The sequence below is a fragment of the Podarcis muralis genome, chromosome 1 (genome assembly GCF_964188315.1).
Source record: "Podarcis muralis chromosome 1, rPodMur119.hap1.1, whole genome shotgun sequence".
In the NCBI taxonomy this organism is placed as follows: Eukaryota; Metazoa; Chordata; class Lepidosauria; order Squamata; family Lacertidae; genus Podarcis; species Podarcis muralis.
The window spans coordinates 64,100,418-64,120,249 of record NC_135655.1 but is presented as its reverse complement, the minus strand read 5'-3'; the positions used below and the strand labels follow the sequence as shown (position 1 = coordinate 64,120,249).

The window sequence follows — 19,832 nt, the reverse complement described above, 5'->3', positions numbered from 1 at the left end:
GTAGGGGCCACATTTGGGCAATCGTATTGCGGCTTAATAATCCAGCCTTGCCAGAGAAAGCAAAGAAAGGTTTGTTCGGCAGCCCTCTAGGCTTCTGTCTGGCCACACCTGTCACAGACCACACCCCTTTTTAGCCTAGCTCTGTGGTCTCCTCAAATGCTTTTGCCTAGCTGGAATGGGTCTTTGAATGTGATAATGCCTCTTGTCTGACTGAAGAAATGGAGGTGAGGGAGGAGTGCGCAGAAGCTGCAGACTTTTGTGTGGTTGGAGGATAGCATGCTGTGCAAAGTCAGGTGTCACACCATGCCCACTTTTGCCTCTGCCACCACTTTAATGCACCCTGTTTGGAAGTTGACCCATCACATTCCCCATCCCTGTTCTGGACCAAGACATAGAATCACAGAATTGTAGAGCTGGAAGGGACTTTGAGGCTCATCTAGTCTGCAATTGCAGGAATCTAAAGCATCCATGATGGTGGTTGTCTGTATCTTCATTATTAAGCATGGTATTGAACTAAGCCCCATGATATTCTTGTAAAGAAGCTGGTAAAATGCGGTCTTGACTATGCTACCACTCAGTGGATTTGTAACTGGCTGACTGACCGAACCCAAAGGGTGCTCATCAATGGTTCCTCTTCATCCTGGAGAAGAGTGACTAGTGGGGTGCCACAGGGTTCTGTCTTGGGCCCGGTCTTATTCAACATCTTTATCAACGACTTGGATGATGGACTCAAGGGCATCCTGATCAAATTTGCAGATGACACCAAACTGGGAGGGGTGGCTAACACCCCAGAGGACAGGATCACACTTCAAAACGACCTTGACAGATTAGAGAACTGGGCCAAAACAAACAAGATGAACTTTAACAGGGAGAAATGTAAAGTATTGCACTTGGGCAAAAAAAATGAGAGGCACAAATACAAGATGGGTGACACCTGGCTTGAGGGCAGTACATGTGAAAAGGATCTAGGAGTCTTGGTTGACCACAAACTTGACATGAGCCAACAGTGTGACGCGGCAGCTAAAAAAGCCAATGCAATTCTGGGCTGCATCAATAGGAGTATAGCATCTAGATCAAGGGAAGTAATAGTGCCACTGTATTCTGCTCTGGTCCGACCTCATCTGGAGTACTGTGTCCAGTTCTGGGCACCACAGTTCAAGAAGGACACTGACAAACTGGAACGTGTCCAGAGGAGGGCAACCAAAATGGTCAAAGGTCTGGAAACGATGCCTTATGAGGAACAGCTAAGGGAGCTGGGCATGTTTAGCCTGGAGAAGAGGAGGTTAAGGGGTGATATGATAGCCATGTTCAAATATATAAAAGGATGTCATATAGAGGAGGGAGAAAGGTTGTTTTCTGCTGCTCCAGAGAAGCGGATACGGAGCAATGGATCCAAACTACAAGAAAGAAGATTCCACCTAAACATTAGGAAGAACTTCCTGACAGTAAGAGCTGTTTGACTAGAATTTGCTGCCAAGGAGTGTGGTGGAGACTCCTTCTTTGGAGGTCTTTAAGCTGAGACTTGACAACCATATGTCAGGAGTGCTCTGATGGTGTTTCCTGCTTGGCAGGGGGTTGGACTCAATGGCCCTTGTGGTCTATTCCAACTCTATGATTCTATGATTCTAAGGTTTACTCATTAGACCAGGCATAGGCAAACTCGGCCCTCCAGATGTTTTGGGACTACAACTCCCATCATCCCTAGCTAACAGGACGAGTGGTTAGGGATGATGGGAGTTGTAGTCCCAAAACATCTGGAGGGCTGAGTTTGCCTATGCCTGCATTAGACCCATTGGAATTAATGAACATTATGAAGTTAGGTCCATTCATTTCTGTGAGTCTACTCTGTGTAAAACGTAGTTGAATATTTACCTAATTGTGACACAAAACCAATTGTTTTTAAGTGCATTGACTTTGGGCCTGCTTGACCTCAAGGGTCTTACTCAGTGTCTAGGAGACAGAACCTATTCAAATAAACAGATTTCCTGGTTCACACATTATCTTCTCATTGTTGTGAGAGAATGAGACTGAAACTTGCTTCTGCTCCCAGCTTGAATAGAATTCAGGGCCAAATATTGTCCGAACAAGCCCTTTGTCAATTCCAGGTATGTTAGTGTTGAAGTTAATAAGGCCACTCTTACTGCCTGTCTGTAAAAATGTGATAGAATAGAGTTAGCTAGTCATGGATTAAACATTAAGCTTATTATCTTTTCAAAAAGATTTAAGCAACCCAAAGGCTGGATCTAAGCGTGAGGAACATGTTGGCTGTGACAGTTAAATAAATTTAGAGTGCAATCCTATGACTCTTTACTCAGAAGTAACTGTCTTCAGCAGGGCTTACCCGTTAGTGTGCTTCTCAAACTAAAATATTTAGCTGTTTTAGTATATGAATGTCAAAATCCTTGCATGGTGTATTTTGAGTTTTGTCCTGTATGTTTTGGATAAATGTGTACAATTCTGAAATGTTTTCTAGTTACTAATGCAGTTGTGCTACTGCTTCTCAGTTATCCCAGAGCCAGTTTAAAGCTGGACCTATGGCATGCAATATAATAGCTCATGCACAGTCCATATAGACAGTAAAAGGTCTCTGTCATATGATAAGGTCACCATCATTAATTTTCAAATTATAAGGAGAGACTTGCCAGTTTGTGATGGTCATTATTGCAATATTATGTGTTGTGGATCCTGCCTGCACATAGGCTGAACTGTGATCTTAATTAGAACTTTGACAAGCCCTCTCTGATAAAATGATGAGATTATTCGTAATTGATGTCACAATCAATTACCATTTAGTTCATCACAAGCTTACTAACAGGTCTAGCCTTAGTGCTGGCCCCAGGATGTTGATGAGTGTGTGGCTGCCCTGTTCATGCTGTTACTGCGACAGCAGGGCAGATTTTCAGTCAACATCCTAATGACCTCTTTTGAAGTCTATTAAATTAATGACCCTGTCACATTGGCCTAACCTCTTACATCTTCATTTGGAAGGTTTTTTTGTGTTACAAACTAGTGTTTTTGGAGCACGTGAAAGAACAGATACTTCGGGGGGGGGGGGGGTTCTCTCTCTCATATCTATGTCTGTTTTAAAGAAGTGTAACATTATTAATTCATTGCAATTGTGTGCTGAAGGATAAAATTAGATTGTATTGGTGGGGAAAAATCGTATTTTCTTTCCACTATATATTTGTTATTTAATTTTGATCTTTCTCAGGTACCTAAAGGACATGTTTGGTTAGAAGGTGATAATCTCAGGAATTCTACAGATTCCAGGTGTTACGGTCCTGTTCCATATGGGTTGATAAAAGGACGCATTTGCTTGAAGGTATACTCCTGCAATCTAAAACGTGTTAATTTGACAGTTTTTATAAGTCTTGAGGCCCTGAACTACCACGATGAGACATTTTCATTATCTAGTGAAGCACAGGGACCAGGGTGTTAAAATGTTATAGGAGAGCATGGTCTCCTCAAATGACTACTGCATTTAAAGATGCATAAAGCATTAGCCAACCGAGTCTGAAACTCACGCACGTAACAACAATGTGAACATAAAATCTGTTTTACTTTAGGTCACTGTGCCCCTTTTTATGGGTGGTATATGGAAATGTAACATTAGAAAGGAGCTACGTTTCTGTTCTCAGGCTCTTCTCAAAACACATCGAATATATAAGAAATGTTCTATGCCCCTCAAAATATTGGCTTGGACCCAACAAGCAATGCACAAAATGGGGTGTTCAAGCTCTCTCCATGTGGCAGATCCTCCCGAAAAATTGGAACCAGTTGTTAGGGTACTTTACAGAACTGCATGTGGCAGGTGCAAGTGGAATGCCTTTCCACTTCCACAAGCAGGCACTTGCATGACTCCAAATACAGATCCTTGATGGACCCCACTGCTTTTAATCTTCCATTTATTCCTCTCTTCCTGACGTCTCTTAACCCAGTTATTGATTCATAAGAGGACCCGCACTCTAATTTCTTGCTAGCTAACTTGACTCAGCAGCCCTAGATGAAAGACTTTAATGTTCCTGGATTATTATTTTTTAAAAAGAACCTTTTATCTACTGGATCAATATTTACATGCTGTCCAGTCTTGAAATATTCTAAATATTCTAAGCATAGTTTGTTCTTCTATTTACTTAATAACTCCTATCTTTAAAAACGCTTTCCATCAGTTACCTAGATAAGAAGCTAGGTGAATAGGTTTTGAATTTGTGTTAGATCCCCTTTTGAAAAAATGGTGTTATGCTGGAAATCCTCTAAACCTCCTATAAAGAGAGAAATAACTACCAAACTTTTAGAAGACATAAATACCAAACTTTTAGAAGACATCTGAAGGCAGCCCTGTTTAGGGAAGCTTTTAATGTTTAATAGGTTATTGTATTTTAGTGTTTTGTTGGAAGCCGCCCAGAGTGGCTGGGTAAACCCAGCCAGATGGGCAGGGTATAAATAAATTATTATTATTATTATTATTATTATTATTATTATTATTATTATTATTATTATTATTATTATTAGACAAATGTTAGGAAGGTTTAGAATTAGCCCTACATTTAAAGTAGGCACCTGACTTGGGTGTCATGAAAAGCTAGTAAATATATTGCTATTTTATTTCTACTCTAGAGTCACTTGTGGTGTTTTTTGCCTTAACTACCAAACAAAACTTTGAACTTGAATAATTTAGAGGAGGAGCCCCATTTAGTGCTCTGCTTCAGGAAGTAAAATGCACTGGGTTGGCCTTCATAGTACTGGGCATAGAATTTGTATGCCGCCCTATACCCACAGGTCTCAGGCAGTTCACAGGCTAAAATCATGATATAAAAACACAAAACACATAATCAAAATATAAACAAAAACAACTCCCAACACATTTTAAAAGGACATTGGATGTGAATCAGCCCAAGTCCTGGTTAAAGAGGAACTTTTTGCCTGGCGCCTAAAGGTGTATAGTGAAGGCGCCAGGTGAACTTCCCTGGGGAGAGCATTCCACAGACAAGGAGCCATTGCAGAGAAGGCCCATTCTCATGTTGCCACACTCCAGACCTCTCGTGCAGGCAGCACATGAAGTAGGGCCTCAGAAGGTGATCTCAGGGTCTGGGTAGGTTCATATGGAAATAGGTGGTCCTTGAGGTATTGCGGTCCTGAGCCGTTTAAAGCTTTATAGGTCAAAACCTTTCCAACTGCATTTTGTTAGTTAGCATCTCTTGTTACCTCTATTTGACTTAATTCCTGCCTCAGCCACACCTCAACTAACTGTTGTAGGTAGAATACCTGGCTTTCAGAGGAATGCCTATGACCTAAGCCAGGCTTCCTCAAACTCGGCCCTACATATGTTTTTGGCCTACAACTCCCATGATCCCTAGCTAGTAGGACCAGTGGTCAAGGATGATGGGAATTGTAATCTCAAAACATCTTGAGGGCTGAGTTTGAGGAAGCCTGACCTAAGCACATCACTTGCAACATAGGCCAATCACATCTGATACTAATGAAAATTATTCAAAGCCAACTCCTCCAACCTGGATTGGTGAGACAGAAGTCATAACTCAGTGCATCTATAATGCAGTTCCCTTGCTTCTGGTACTACGTGACCATCTTTAAATGGGGGGAAATCTCTTCCATATCACAACAGTTATAAGTGGACCAAAGTTATGGATATACATATTGGTAAAATTCTGCTTTCAGCAGTCACAGTTTATTCCTCTTTAACACTTGAACTGAGAAAAGGGTGAAATAAGAGACAAGGAAGAAGCAGCAGAAGAAAAAAGATGGTTGCTCTATATCTTAAGTAATTTATTCATTTTATTTTTACAGCTCTGGCCTCCGACTGATTTTGGATTCCTACGTGCAAGTCCCAACAGTCACAGAATTTGGAATGACTAAGTGACTTAGGCAGTGTCATCTATGCTGACTTCTTTACTAATTTTTAAAAGGCTAGTAATGTATTTTGATATAAAATAAACAAGAACATCGAGACGTTCCTTGTAGATGTAAGGGTTGTAATACTGGGAAATAATGTTGCTTCAGATATATAACAATTTCCATTTATCCCATTTATAAATCCTTCCGACAGTCTTACCGAGTTCTGCCTTCTTTCATTATGGTTCTCATAACATGCAAGTGTTTCCCTTCAGAACCACACATATAGGAACTAGTAGGAGTCCTGAAGCCAAGGGTTTCCTATAGTTTTAAACAGACGGTTCTTAAGTAACATGGCATATACTAGAAAGTTTATCAGATTTTTCTAAAAAGGGCAATACAATTTCACAGGTGTAACATTTTTCAAAAGCTGGGAATAAGCAAGTGCCAGCCTATTAGGAACTTCTTTGCAAGTGCTCTTTAAAGAGTGGGATTAGTATGCTCTGGGGGCTGGATTGAACTAATCCACCACACTAGCAAGAAGCTAGCACAAGCACTCCTACTAGCAGAGCATGGCTTTCCCCTTCTCTTTCCTCTGTGCACCCCACACCACCCCCAAATCCACTCTGGAGGGCTGAGAGAACACCCAAAATGGCGCCAGGTGGAGGAGATGGGGGATTGTTCCATACGCCAAACAGAAATGCTTCCGTAAGTCGTGAGACGACTGTACTGCATATTGTACTGGCTTGGTTTTGAAATGGCAGCACGTATGCTTTCAGAAGCCCACTTTTCAGTTTAAGATCAGTATTCGAAGTTCTGTTCATCTTGGGTAAAGGATGCATTATCCTCAGAAAGGAGTAATCATGATACCAGAATAGGAGGATAACATTAAATGGTGCTCACTCGTGCAAGCAGAAGAAATGTAGTGTTTAAATCTCATACACTAAGATATGGACAATTCAAATTAAAAGACATTTGGAGCATAATTTGCATGGATTTTAAAAAAGGAATCTCTGATGCAGAAAGAAAACTTGTTTGTACTGACGTTCTTAACAGTTATTGTGCATTTTTCTACTATGGGATTTACTGACATATTGTCCATTAGTTGCCTAACACAATACATCTTTTGTGTTTCCCATATCCTTTGCGGAGTCATCGAAGAATCTCTATAAGTAATGAACAAGTATCACAGCATACTAGTGAAACCTCTTCAGCTTCTTTTTGGGAGACAGTGTATTTTCCACCACATCGACATATGAGAGAATAACAGTGATCATCTGTTGAAACAATACACAGAAACAGTAATGAGTTCCATTGCAGTTTTGAATGCTACCCAAAAGCTACTTACAAAGTGTGTATGTCAGCTTACATCTCAAGAGTTACCATAAATGTATAGTAAACTATTTTTGCAACTGAATTACATTGTAGTAGGAAATGCTTAATGTGAAAAATTCCTCCATGTGGTAGGATTTTAATAAGAATGTTAAATTATACTTTTACAAAAAAAAAAGCAAGACAAACCCTTATTACTGGACTAGTTCTTAAAAGCTACAATATCTATATAAGTTTCTTACAATGCTGAGAACTACTGAAATTTAATGGACCTAACTCAGTCATGCTCGTTATTTTCAATGGGCCTACTCTGAGTATGTTATATATAATGTTCTATATTTGTATGTCATTCTGTTGTATTTTTTAAATTATCGTGGAACAGCTTTGCTGACCCAGGTCAGAAGAGGGATGAGATTTAAGTTTCCTCGCAAATCTCTGTAGGAGCTTCAGAGAAGAAAACCATACTAAAACAATTGTATATGTAGGCTTCAATGCATTAATGACTTAACCATTATTTTCAGTTGTCTTCTTGCATCTGCTTGCATGATTACAACCCCTTCAGCATTCAGCAAAAAGCAGCTCCTCTAAATTTCATACTACTAACCAAAAAAATTGCCTAGCAACTAAAACTTCACACCAAGCCATGCATATGCAAGGCTATGTGTCATTAGAAAATGTCATTGAAAACTAAATGCCTAGTATCGTAATGCATTTCTGTGTCTATGATGTGTGTGGTACAATAGAGGCTTCCTTATCACAAAAGCACCATCAGAAACAGGCAATCAAAATAATGAAGGGAAACTTCTGGATTTTTAGGTTTAGAAAAATACAGCTGAAGGTTGTATGGCAGTGGGGTTTTTTAAACTGAATGAGAGAAACATTCCTCCTCTCCTAACCCTAGAACTAAGGGTTACTCAATGAAACTGATTGCCATAAGATTCAGGACAGAAGTACTTCACACAATACATAATATACGGAATTACTGCCATAATGTATGAGAACCATTGGCATCTATACCTTTAAAAGGGGCTTAGACAATATCATGGTTGATATGGCTGATTGATCAATTGAACCTCCAGGGACAGAGACTGTCTCTGAATACCCATTCTCAAGGATGCAGCCAGCAGTGAAGGACTGTTGTCTTCATGCCCTGCTTCTGGGCTTCTCCACAGCAAATGGTTGACCGCTCTTGGAAACAGGTTAGACTAGATCAGTGGTTCTCAACCTGTGGTTCCCCATATGTTGTTGGACTACAACTCCCATCATCCCTGAGCTCTGGCCTTGCTAGCTAGGGGCGATGGGAGTTGTAGTTCAACAACATCTGGGGACCCATAGGTGGAGAAAGGATGGACTAGATGGATCCTTGGCCCGTCAGCAGGACTCTTCTTATTCCTACATTAACTATTCAGTTGACTTATCAACCAGTTTCACATGGTATCTTACTGAGATTCCAGGCCATATCTTCAAGTGACACCTGAGCATCCACAGGCCATCCTTGGGTTAATTCATGTTCTGAGAAAATAAAACAGGCATTCAGTTTGAATAGCGGGATGTGAGACAAAAGGCTGCAAGTTCATAGTCATATAAACTTTATTATATTTGTTGCTTTTCACACAGAGAGAAGTCCAAAACAACTTACAGCATAAAGTTAATTCAAACCTTGTATAAAACAGTAATAAAACACAGTGCCTAAATACGTTCAATCAAGAACATTTATAAAAGGACATATTGCAGCCTATGTGCTTCACTATTGGAAAGAACTGGTAAGCAGGCAAATCTCAAAAGTTGACTCCACCTCACTTCTTACAATAAATGAATGGAAGCAAGAGAGGACAGGAAAGACTTAAGCTCTTGCTTGGTAGGGAAAATGTCTTCATTGGGCAGGACAGTAATTACAGAGTGCCCAAACGTTTTTAATATTTAAGTTACATCAGGGTTTGGGGTGGTTACTTGAGTCAAAAGTGTTAAAGCTTTCTTAAGGAATGGAACAAGGCCCTTTCAGCTTTCATCTGCTTCTCTACACACTCATGTCCTTGATCATCAACAGGAAGTCACAAGTTCAAGCTCCTTGTGTTTTGTGCCTGCCTGATTTTAATTTTGAGCCAAACACAGAGCAGCAAACGTTTATATTCATTACACTGTACATGGCTGTACTGACAAATGCTGCGTAGAGCACCCTAGGATTTCAGTCTAAAAAAGATCAGGCAGCAGGTGATGAGAACATTTCTGCTCATGACAATTCGAGTGGTATAAGACAGCTTCCTATGTGCCTTTCAAATGTAAGAACGCCAGGGCTAGAAGCAAACATGCGGGTGGGGGGGGCATCAAAATGCACTAGAAATTCCTGTATAAGTTCTCTCCACAGGGCAGAGTCAGTAATTTATGGTTGAGAATGTTGCTTCTTCTAACACAGCTTAATATCCAACCATTCATAAGATCTGACCGCTACATATAGATATTGAGAATTAAGTTTGCACCAACATATCCAAGGATGAATGAATGAACTTTATTACGGTCACAGACCAGGATTAAGAAAAGCATATAGATAAAATAGCAGTTGGGATTTTTGACCGATAATTGTTAGGGCAAATGAGGACAAGGAAACAGACATTAAAACATCCGAATAAAATACAAGATTAAACACAGATAATGGATGGATAAAAAACTAATAATTAAAACAGATAAGAGCTAAAAACCAACAAAGTCACGCAGTTAAAACAACTGTAAGAGCATAAGAACTAAAAGACTCGCAGATAAAACAACTATAAGAGACTGCAGAGTAGAGGCCTCTTAAATAGAGGACACTCACAACGTTAAAAACTGCTATGCAAATATGGTTAAAACAGACAATTAAAACAATATACAACACTAAATTTAGAAACAATGTACAACAATAAACTGTCCCAGGGAGTTGACTCAGAATCACCCATGGAACCGTGTTTGGGGCTTTCCATGCTGGACTATTTTGAGTTGGGCGATGGTCTGCGCCTACAGATCTGTAGACAGAATCTGGCGACAATCCAGGTCATCTTCTGATCTTTGCCCAACAGCAAAAGGTCAAATTTTTGCTTTTGCGGGAGGTCGGCAAGCTTCACCAGTAGGGGATCCATGATCTTACTATGTGCCTCTTTATAAAAGGGACATCTAAAGAACAAGTGTTCTGGGCTTCCTATCTCTCCCAATGGACAGGTGCAAAGTCTCTGAGCATACGGGACCCTTCTAAAGGCTCCATCCAGGACCAGCGAGGGAAGAGCCGAGGATGAATTTCAATTAAGCCTCAATTTTTCCTCCTGAAAACGTGGTTGCACACCCCTTCTGGACCCTAGTAAAATGTACTTGTCCCACCCTCCATGTTTGGCTCCTAGGTCAATAAGTTTCATTTATTTATTTTTCTGAAACACCAGGTTCCATGGTAGATATATTGATTGGGAACTCTCGGGTTCTGTGCAAGATGTACAATTCCTCAAGCTCTCAAATTTGAAATCCGCCGATCTAGTCCTATACCCAGTGCCCAGTATGAAGCACATTAGCTACTTTCCCCCCTTCGCAAACCTGAATATAGATGCCTCTGTTATGAGAGAACTACAATACATGTACCTCTATACACACTATAATTATTTTCAAACACAAGCAATTGGTATATGCTGTATTTTTCGCTCTATAAGATGCACCCGACCATAAGACACACCTAGTTTTTAGAGGAAAACAAAAAAATATATTCTGAATCAAATGTTGTACTAAACTATTTAATAAACAACCGGTATATCAGAATCATATTATAACCATGTAAAGTGAACAGCAGTCAACAGTGGCATTAAGAACCACCATCACTGTCATTAACAAATGAAGAGAGACTTAAGGTTCGAGCACTCTTCTAGTCTTCTGTAAACTCCAAGAATTCATCAGTGCTAGATTCAGAATTTATGAAGCTCAGTTGCTCACAATCACAGAAATCACTTTCTTCGCTATCTTCATATAAAATACCATCTTCATTTCCATCCAAAGCATTGCTAATGCCACATTTTTTGAATGACCGGACAACAATTTCCTCCTTCACAGAGTGCCATGATGTTTTCACCCATTCACAAACTTGTGTGATAGTGGGCCTCCTCATTTGTCCAGTAGGTGTCAGATCATGATTAGCAGCAGCCATCCATTTGTTCCACTCTTCTTGCATAAAGACCTTAAATGGCTTGTTGATGGAAACGTCGAGAGGTTGCAACTGGCTGGTAAGACCTCCAGGAATTACAGCTAGATGAGTCTTTACTTCTTTAAAGCAGTTTTTTGTAGTTTCGCTAATATGTGCTCTAAACTGGTCAAGAACTAATAAGGCAGGTTTTTTCAAAAGCCCTCCAGGACGTTTGGACCACACTTGTTCAACCCATACTCTCATTCCATTTTCGTCCATCCATCCTTTCTCATGAACATGTACAACAATTCCACTTGGAATCACTTCTTTTGGAAATGTTTTCCTTTTGAAAATTAACATGGGTGGCAATTTGGTGCCATCTGCACAGCAAGACAACACAACCGTGTAATGGGTTTTCTCATGTCTGGAGGTTTTCATGGTGATAGTCTGGGCACCTTTCAGATCAACAGTCCTATAAGATGGCACATCAAAGGTTAGCGGGACTTTATCCATATTCCCAATCTGGCCAATTTCAAACCCATTTCTCTTCCTAGCATCAATTACAAATTTATGAAAAGACAGAATCTTAGATTCATATTCTTTTGGCATTTTTTGTGCAATTCTAGTTTTGGTGCGCATAGCAAGGCCACATCGCTTCATAAATCTGTAGCACCATGATGGTGATCCAGTAAAATCGTGAATGCCTTTCTCTACAGCAATGCGTTTGGCTTCATATATTATCATTTTTGTAGAGACTGTGAAGCCATTATTCCGGTGATTTGTGATCCATTCTTTCATGGCCACATCCAACTGTGGCCACTTTGCAGCATTTCCACGAAAAGTGTGCTTGCTTTTATCTGCTTTTTGCAGCTGATCCTCCTGTTTCCTCCAATCTCTTATCATTTTTTCAGTTGGTGGTGGCCCAAAATGTCTCTCCGCTGCTCTGTTTCCATGTTCCTTAGCATATTTTACTACCTCTAGTTTAAAGGGAATCTTATACGCCAGTCTTTTCTGCTTTATCATCCTTATCAGAATGGGGGAGGTTTTCTGCAAGAAAATACAGTGATGAAGGAACTGTCAGTAACGTATGGTATCTCCAATGTTTACCACTGAGCGCTGACCATACTTTTAACGAATGGCATCATAGTAAACATAGCCAACCTACAGTCTGTAAAAAAAACCCGGTATAACCCTAACATTTTATTGATATTATAGCATATGCATCATTTTGCTTTCTTGAGTTGTCCTAGGCATAGCAGCCAACTCCTAGAGGCCTAGGTGCCTTCGCTCCCCCATCATTTAATATTTGAGGGAGTCTCCCCCCCCCCATGTTGATGGGAATTGCCATTCATATAGTGTGCATGCACTTTGTCTTGAGATCGCAGTTCTCAACCTGCGGGTCCCCAGATGTTGTTGGACTACAACTCCCATCATCCCTTGACTCCTATCTTCCCTGAGCTCTGGCCTTGCTACCTAGGGGCGATGGGAGTTGTAGTTCAACAACATCTGAGGACCCACAGGTTGAGAAAGGCTGAATTGCGGTATGTGAGGTGGGGCTTACCTGGCCCCCCCAATATTTTATTCAAGTTGGAAGAGGGAGGGAGGGAAGGAAGGAAGGCAGGAAGGGAGAGGGAGAGCTCACATCTATGCATGCCTGTGGCGGGCAGCTGCCTTGCCTCACCAGAACCGGAGCAAAAAGAGGAGATGCTGGGGCAGGAGCCATGTAAGTGGCCCTCCCTTTGCTCCTCCAACCTCGCTGTAAAGCCAGCAAGAGCCGCAGCCACGCTCTGCGCGGCTCTTGCTTTAAAGGCAGAGCTGCGCAGAGCATGTCAGTGGCAGTGGCTCTTGCTGGCTTTGCTCCATAAGACGCACAGACATTTCCCCTTACTTTTTAAGAGGAAAAAAGTGTGTCTTATGGAGCAAAAAATACGGTATATACATGTGGCAATATCCAAGATTGGCACACTTTTAGCTGCAACTCCCTACTATTTATAAATTGCTGCCTCAAGACTAATGAAGAATGGGCTTCTTTCAGAAGTATGAACCATAGTTCACCTGTCATGTTTGTCCATATCCCCACGTGTCTTAAGTAGTAGGTATATTTCTGACCATATACAACTTCTGTATACTGTGGTACCTTGGGTTAAGAACTTAATTTGTTCTGGAGGTCCGTTCTTAACCTGAAACTGTTCTTAACCTGAGGTACCACTTTAGCTAATGGGGCTCCCTGCTGCCACCGCCATGTGATTTCTGTTCTCATCCTGAAGCAAAGTTCTTAACCCGAGGTACTATTTCTGGGTTAGTGGAGTTGTAACCTGAAGCATCTGTAACCCGAGGTACCACTGTATATTGATCTATTCTCTCCCAGCTTTTTGCCTTTACCCTTTACAGATTAATAAACAAAGCTAGGAGAAAATAGTAACAGCTAGGTCTGATGTCATATAGGTATACCTTGCAAAATGAGTAGACACAGTGTAACAGGGTGGTAAACGATTTATCAGATTTATCAGTTAACAGCTTCAGCCCCTACTGGATCAAGTACACCGGGCATAGGCAAACTCTGCCCTCCAGATGTTTTGGGACTGCAACTCCCAACATCCCTAGCTAACAGGACCAGTGGTCAGGGATGATGGGAATTGTAGTCCCAAAACATCTGGAGGGCAGAGTTTGCCTTTGCCTGAACTACACTCTAGCAAAATGATGTAAACTTGGAAAGAAACAAAATAGTGGAACAGTTTGTTCCATTTGCCTTGCTTAGGATACCACTATACAGCTAGTTCTGTGCATGGTCACAGCTATGCATACTTTGGAATACTAGAGTTCCTTATTTTCCCCAACACTTTTTTTAAAAATGGGGAATTTGCACCAGTCCAATGGTCACAATCTCTCATAGTCAGTCTTGGGGCTGTATGGTAGTGGTGGCCAGGGCCAAAGCCAAAAGTAGCTAATGCAACACATGTGGCTACTTTCCATGTACAGTAAGCTAAATCCCTGCCATGCAAGTCAGATTTCTGCACACACAGCTATCCGTTCAAGCAAGCAAGAGGCAGTATCTCAGTTCATTGACATATTCCAGGTAAGCAAAGGCACTCAATGAGGGTACAGATCAAGGATGGTGAGGGGCATGGCCTAGGATGATAGAAAGACCTGGAGGACCTCATTTGACCCATGGAAGGGATGCTACCCACCCTTGATTTAGAACTAATATAGATACTTAGAATCACATTGGTGCTATATAATATTTTGATCACAGTTGTGCTTTGGTATACAATGTTCTATGAGCAAATTAATACTAATTCACGATACCCGGTTTATCATCTCAGATTACTGGTTACAGAGAATACTGGAAAGGAGCTAAGTCAAACCTAAAATGAATGCCAATCTGTGAAGAAAGCAGCTCTCAACTAGTAATCTGAATTTGATAGTACCATGCTAAACTGCAAAAACGTAGGGACTCATACTGTAACTTGGCAATTGTGGTCCACATTCTGTCAGGAGTAGTATGCATGCATTTGTTACAAACTGTTTTAGAACAAAGGTTATCCTGATGTTCCTCATTTTGGTGCAACCAGTCTGCTACCATAGTAGTTAACTATGAATAATGTATTGGTAGTGAAATTAAACACTTATTTTAACTGCCCTCATCTATTGGTGAAAAAAATCTAATTAGCACTTTAATATTAAAGCATGATTTCCCCCCCATGCAATTCATTAATTAGCGGCCGATTATCCAGTATCAAGTTGGCCTGTGGTCTCTGCCTCCTTTTTGCAACATTAAATTGTGATTCTAATTTTACCTGAAATCTACACTATAGATCTCCAGGGAATGAGTTTCATCTAAATTAATCTTAATGAAGGCAATTAAAACAAATCAGACAAGTTAGATATAATTACTGGATCAATAAAACCTCTTTGACCTAACCTATTCTGAACACCTCCAGTACATTAAATAGATATATATTAAAACAAAGTTAACCCACTTACATCTAAGACTGAAATAGTAATAAATGAGAATGAGGGGGGAGGAAGCTTTATCTTCTCTTATCAACTTAATCCATCTTGGCAATTATGCTGATGCTCCAAATCACTAGAAGAAATGCTACAGTAGATGGAACCAGTCAAAAATACTAATAAGAGTTTTCCATCTTCAGTTCCTTCTATCTTTTCTATCTAATTCCATGGATTACACACTCTGTTGTTCTTTGCCAATATATATGTAATAAGACTTAGATTTATTTTAATGTCACTTATGGAATTTGGGCAATAATGTATCACAACTGAACCAACCACTGTATATTCCAGGAAATTTGAAGTCTATCACTCATAGACCATAGCAAAGCCTTGTTCTATCTCCAACACAACTCAAATCTGTGTGCTTGAGGACTCAGTATGCCAGGCTGTTACAATGGATGAGAGACCTTTGAGAACCTCCCATATGTCCTTTCTGCCTTCTCTTTGCAGGAGAAGTTGGAGAACAAGAACAAAGCTATGGAAATCCACAGAATGTAAAAAGTGGATCCATATGAACATTTACCAAGGGTTCACCATATGCATGTTACCACTTGGATGACACTGGTGAAGCTGTGTAGTAAATTGGTAATCTGTACAATGGGTTATACAGTGGTACCTCGGGTTACAGGTGCTTCAGGTTACAGACTCCACTCACCCAGAAATAGTACCTCAGGTTAAGAACTTTGCTTCAGGGTGAGAACAGAAATCGTGCGGCAGTGCGGTGGCAGCAGGAGGCCCCATTAGCTAAAGTGGTGCTTCAGGTTAAGAATGTTTCAGGTTAAGAACGGACCTCCAGAACGAATTAAGTTCTTAACCCAAGGTTACCACTGTATCTAAAAATTTCTATTTCTAAATAAATATTGATTTTATATTGTGTGTCCTTAGATGTCTCTCTGAATTTTAAGTAATACTACATAGTGAGTGGATATGCAGTTCTTTACTGATTCAGTGAGGAGGGCGCATCAGACGCTGCTAAAAGGGAAGCCCCCCCCCCCCGTGTTTTGTCAGGGTTGAGTGCTAAAATTATGGGGGATGGATGGACTCCATTTTAGCAGGAGACTCTGGTATAATCAGGTTTGCATGGAATCCTGCTGACCTGAGCACGATTTAAGTCCTATTCATCAGTAGATGAGCAAGGTTGAACTCTGCTCACTTGGGATGCACACTTCTGTTCGTAGCTGGGGACAGGCACACATAGCCAACACAGGATTTAACCCTACCCTTATGTTTGTCAGATGATGGACATGAAGGAAAAGGGCCTCACAAGTCAACCTGTACCTGTTGCGGACCAAAGTTGGCCCATGGACCGGAGGTTCTTCATTGCATGTCTTACAAGCCGAAAATTCAAGACAATTAAAAGGGATGCTGGGAATCTTTTAAACAGCATTACATAACTATTAGAAGCACACTTCAGTAACACTTTGCCAGAAAGTCTAGCTCAGTATTGTCTACACTGACTGGCAGCAGTTGATTCTCCAGGGTTTCAGTCAGGGGTCTTTTACCTCCCCAAAGCCTTGCTCCAGAAGGTGGGGCAGGGAGAAGGAAGAACAGCCCCTGTTAAGCAAAACTAAAAGCCATACAAGAAGAGGAAGAGGGGGGTAGATGCTTGCTGTAACTTGTTGATGTTGTGCTAATATATGGTTTGAGTATGATATACATGTTTATGAACACTGTAGGGCCACAAATACACTGCTACCATTCAGGCTGAACCTTGCCTGAAACCCACTAAACTGTCCTGGTAGGGCAGGGGGAGCTTAAGTCCTAATGGCAAGAACCCTTCCCTTAAGTCCAGCTCTAGAAATAGTAATTAATTGAGCAGCTTCAGATTTACTTTCTTATTCTAGCACCTGAGAAAGATTCATGAGATGCGGCTTGATCAATACATATATTTCACAGCACTGCAAAATCACACCATTTAGACTGGAAGATCAGAATAAATTCATTTTTATGTTCTTCTTCGGACTTTTCCTCACAATAATTTATATTAGATTATATTCAGTTATATCTAGTCAACTGATGATTTGCAATTTTAAAACTTTATATGGTTTTTATTGTGTGTATATAATTGGTGTAAACTGCTTTGATTTTTTATAATGAAATTGTAGTATACAATAAAAATAATTTAAACAAATAAAATGGCCAATTCTCAGTTTACGATTCTTTCACAATTCAGAGGGGCTTGTTTAGGAATGGTTGTGTTATAACACTGCAATCAGAATTAGTTTTCTTGAGCATCTGGTTGTCATTTTTAAATTATCATCATAATAAAACAGGTTGAGATCTTTGTTATTGTGTGTAAATATTAGGGGCTGTCGCCCCTGCTCACCATCCCTCCCTACCTGCCACCCTCACCAACTCCCCAACGCCCTCCACTTACCCAACCCCTCACAGCTTCTTTAACCCCCCCACCCCCTTCAACCCCAGCCCTTCAACACCTCCATCTCAGCTTACAACTTCCTGTTTGCCAACTGTTAGCTCAAAGCTCTCCTTTACCCACTGTTCACCCAACCCCCTCAACAACCAGTGCTTTTCTACTAGAAAAATAAGAAGCCGGGAAATCCTCTCATCTTCCCCATCTTGGAAACAAAGAGCGATGTGTGGAATCCTTCCCAGAATCTTCCAAAGGCTTCCAAAACCCAGCACAATTGCAAGTGCAGTCCCAATTCTGCCTGCTAGCTTCAAGCTGAAGGGAGGGTGGGGGTGAGCAAATGGCTTTCAGGCACTGTGCCAGAAGCACAGAGACAAATCAAATCCCAGACTTCCTACCAACTGAGGAGCTAAGGAGGGAGCAGTGATCATCTCAAACATGGGAAGCTGTTCTATAAATATTGGTAAGCTGACTAGCAATGGATCTCCAGGTTTTCAACACAATTTGTTTGCCCAGACCTTCCTTGAGATATGATGGGAATTGAAATTTTTGCACAGAAAACATGTGTTTGGAGTTCCAGCTCTTCCCCATTGCGAGTGCCTCTGAAGTGCTGCTGTGGGGGCAATTCTCATCCAACCTCTCCAACTCTGAGAGAAAGCCTGAGGCTTGTCAAGCCTGGCAGAAGACTCACCATAACGCTGTTTGAGAAAGCTAGTCTCTCTTGTGGCAGGGCCCATTGCTGCACCCTGTGTCATCCACCCACTCCTAATTTGGGCAGTTGTTCTCAACTATGGAACTATCAGGCAGATTTGTCAATAAGCTTCCCATTTTCAGTAATCACTTTAACAGCAGCAAGTATTGTTTTGGAGAACAGGACTATAAATGCCCAATAGATCCCAATGGATTTAAAATTAGTTGCTTTCCTTTAAATCAATTCCTTTCAATAAAATTGTTTTGGTATACTGCAACAACACATCAACTTTAGCTAAAACCAAAAGTTGTGTATTATATACATCCTTGCTGACACTCCACCGATCGCAACGGAAGTTACACAGCCACTGCTACTGCCCAATCTCTCTTTTCCAAGTCCCTTCAAGTCTCACTAGAAAAACAAAGGTTGCACAGAATCAATGCCTGTAGATTTCAATCAAAGCAAATTCCACACGCTTTGCTTATCTGAATGGGTAACAGCCTGAAACATTAAAAAAAGCAAATCTGAAAAAGCTTCACAACCTCAAAAATTAAAATATGCATTAACTGTCATTTTCTGTGCATTACTTGTAAGGACATAAAGCTTAATTGACTGGACTGACTTTTATGCTAGAGTGTATATCTCAAAGTCTAACTACAAAATGGACAGAGCATAAACAAATACATTTCTGCCAATTTTTACACAAGGGAAATTTCTTAACCCCAGCTCCAAGTTAGTCTCTCTCCCTCTCTCTCTTGGCAAAACCAGCTGCTCTTTCTATTACGCTACAAGCCAAAAATAAAACTAGTTCAAAAATAATTTTGCTCATTTCAGTTTAACATCCAACATCCCAAATAGCACATTTTGAAAAAAGAGAGAACGATAGACACCAAATAGTTCATGATTAAAAAAATAAGCCTGTATGCGCCGTATATTATTCCGTTGATTATGTGTATCTGCCAGCCACGCTGACTAAGCTTTTGTTTCTCAAATAAAATTGTGGCAACCTTAACAGCAGGGAACTTAAAACAGCAAGAGAGAGAAAGGTTTGATGGTGTGCCAGCGTACAATGGAAGGGAATTCAATAACATGCTGCAGAGACAGTGAGCTTTTATCAGACACACTGAAAAGTGGTGGTAGCTACACGTCAATGCTGGACCAGAGTGTGTTACCGCAGAGTGCGACTGAGTGTTTTCCCCACAGGCAATACACTATTATTGACTCCCCCCATTAACATGTAGGGTGGATATACATTTATTGAAGGTTCTAATGGAAGGCTGAGGGACTCCTATCCTGAGGCCAGAGCAGAAAGACAGCCTATCACTTCATGTAATGGTAGCCCATGTGTGACAGACCTGACCTACATTTTCCCTTTCTTTCTCACAACAGCCTGTCACTGTTTTAAGATGCTATTTTCCCCAAGATGTACATATATATGTGTGTGTATGTGT

The 19,832-nt window shown here is 40.7% G+C and overlaps 2 protein-coding genes across 10 annotated transcripts in view; one reads left to right on the top strand and one right to left on the bottom strand.

Annotated features, from left to right (window-relative positions):
* Positions 1-6,066, top strand: part of IMMP1L (inner mitochondrial membrane peptidase subunit 1) — a 32,922-nt gene extending 26,856 nt beyond the window's left edge. For all 5 annotated transcript variants that reach the window (XM_028729735.2, XM_028729726.2, XM_028729717.2 and 2 more), the window contains 2 exons: positions 3,212-3,322; positions 5,806-6,066. In XM_028729735.2, coding sequence (XP_028585568.1) covers positions 3,212-3,322; positions 5,806-5,874 — 180 coding nt within the window. In that variant the 3' untranslated portion in view covers positions 5,875-6,066. The remainder of the gene's footprint in view (positions 1-3,211; positions 3,323-5,805) is intronic.
* The window catches only part of DNAJC24 (DnaJ heat shock protein family (Hsp40) member C24), a 41,542-nt gene continuing 27,485 nt past the window's right edge, over positions 5,776-19,832 (bottom strand). For 4 of the 5 annotated variants that reach the window (XM_028729769.2, XM_028729762.2, XM_077929896.1 and 1 more), the window contains exons 4-5: positions 8,626-8,694; positions 5,776-7,127 (exon numbers count right to left, since the gene is read on the bottom strand). In XM_028729769.2, the coding sequence (XP_028585602.1) occupies positions 7,003-7,127; positions 8,626-8,694 (194 nt within the window). In that variant the 3' untranslated portion in view covers positions 5,776-7,002. The remainder of the gene's footprint in view (positions 7,128-8,625; positions 8,695-19,832) is intronic. The other variant, XM_077929906.1, reaches the window with a different exon arrangement.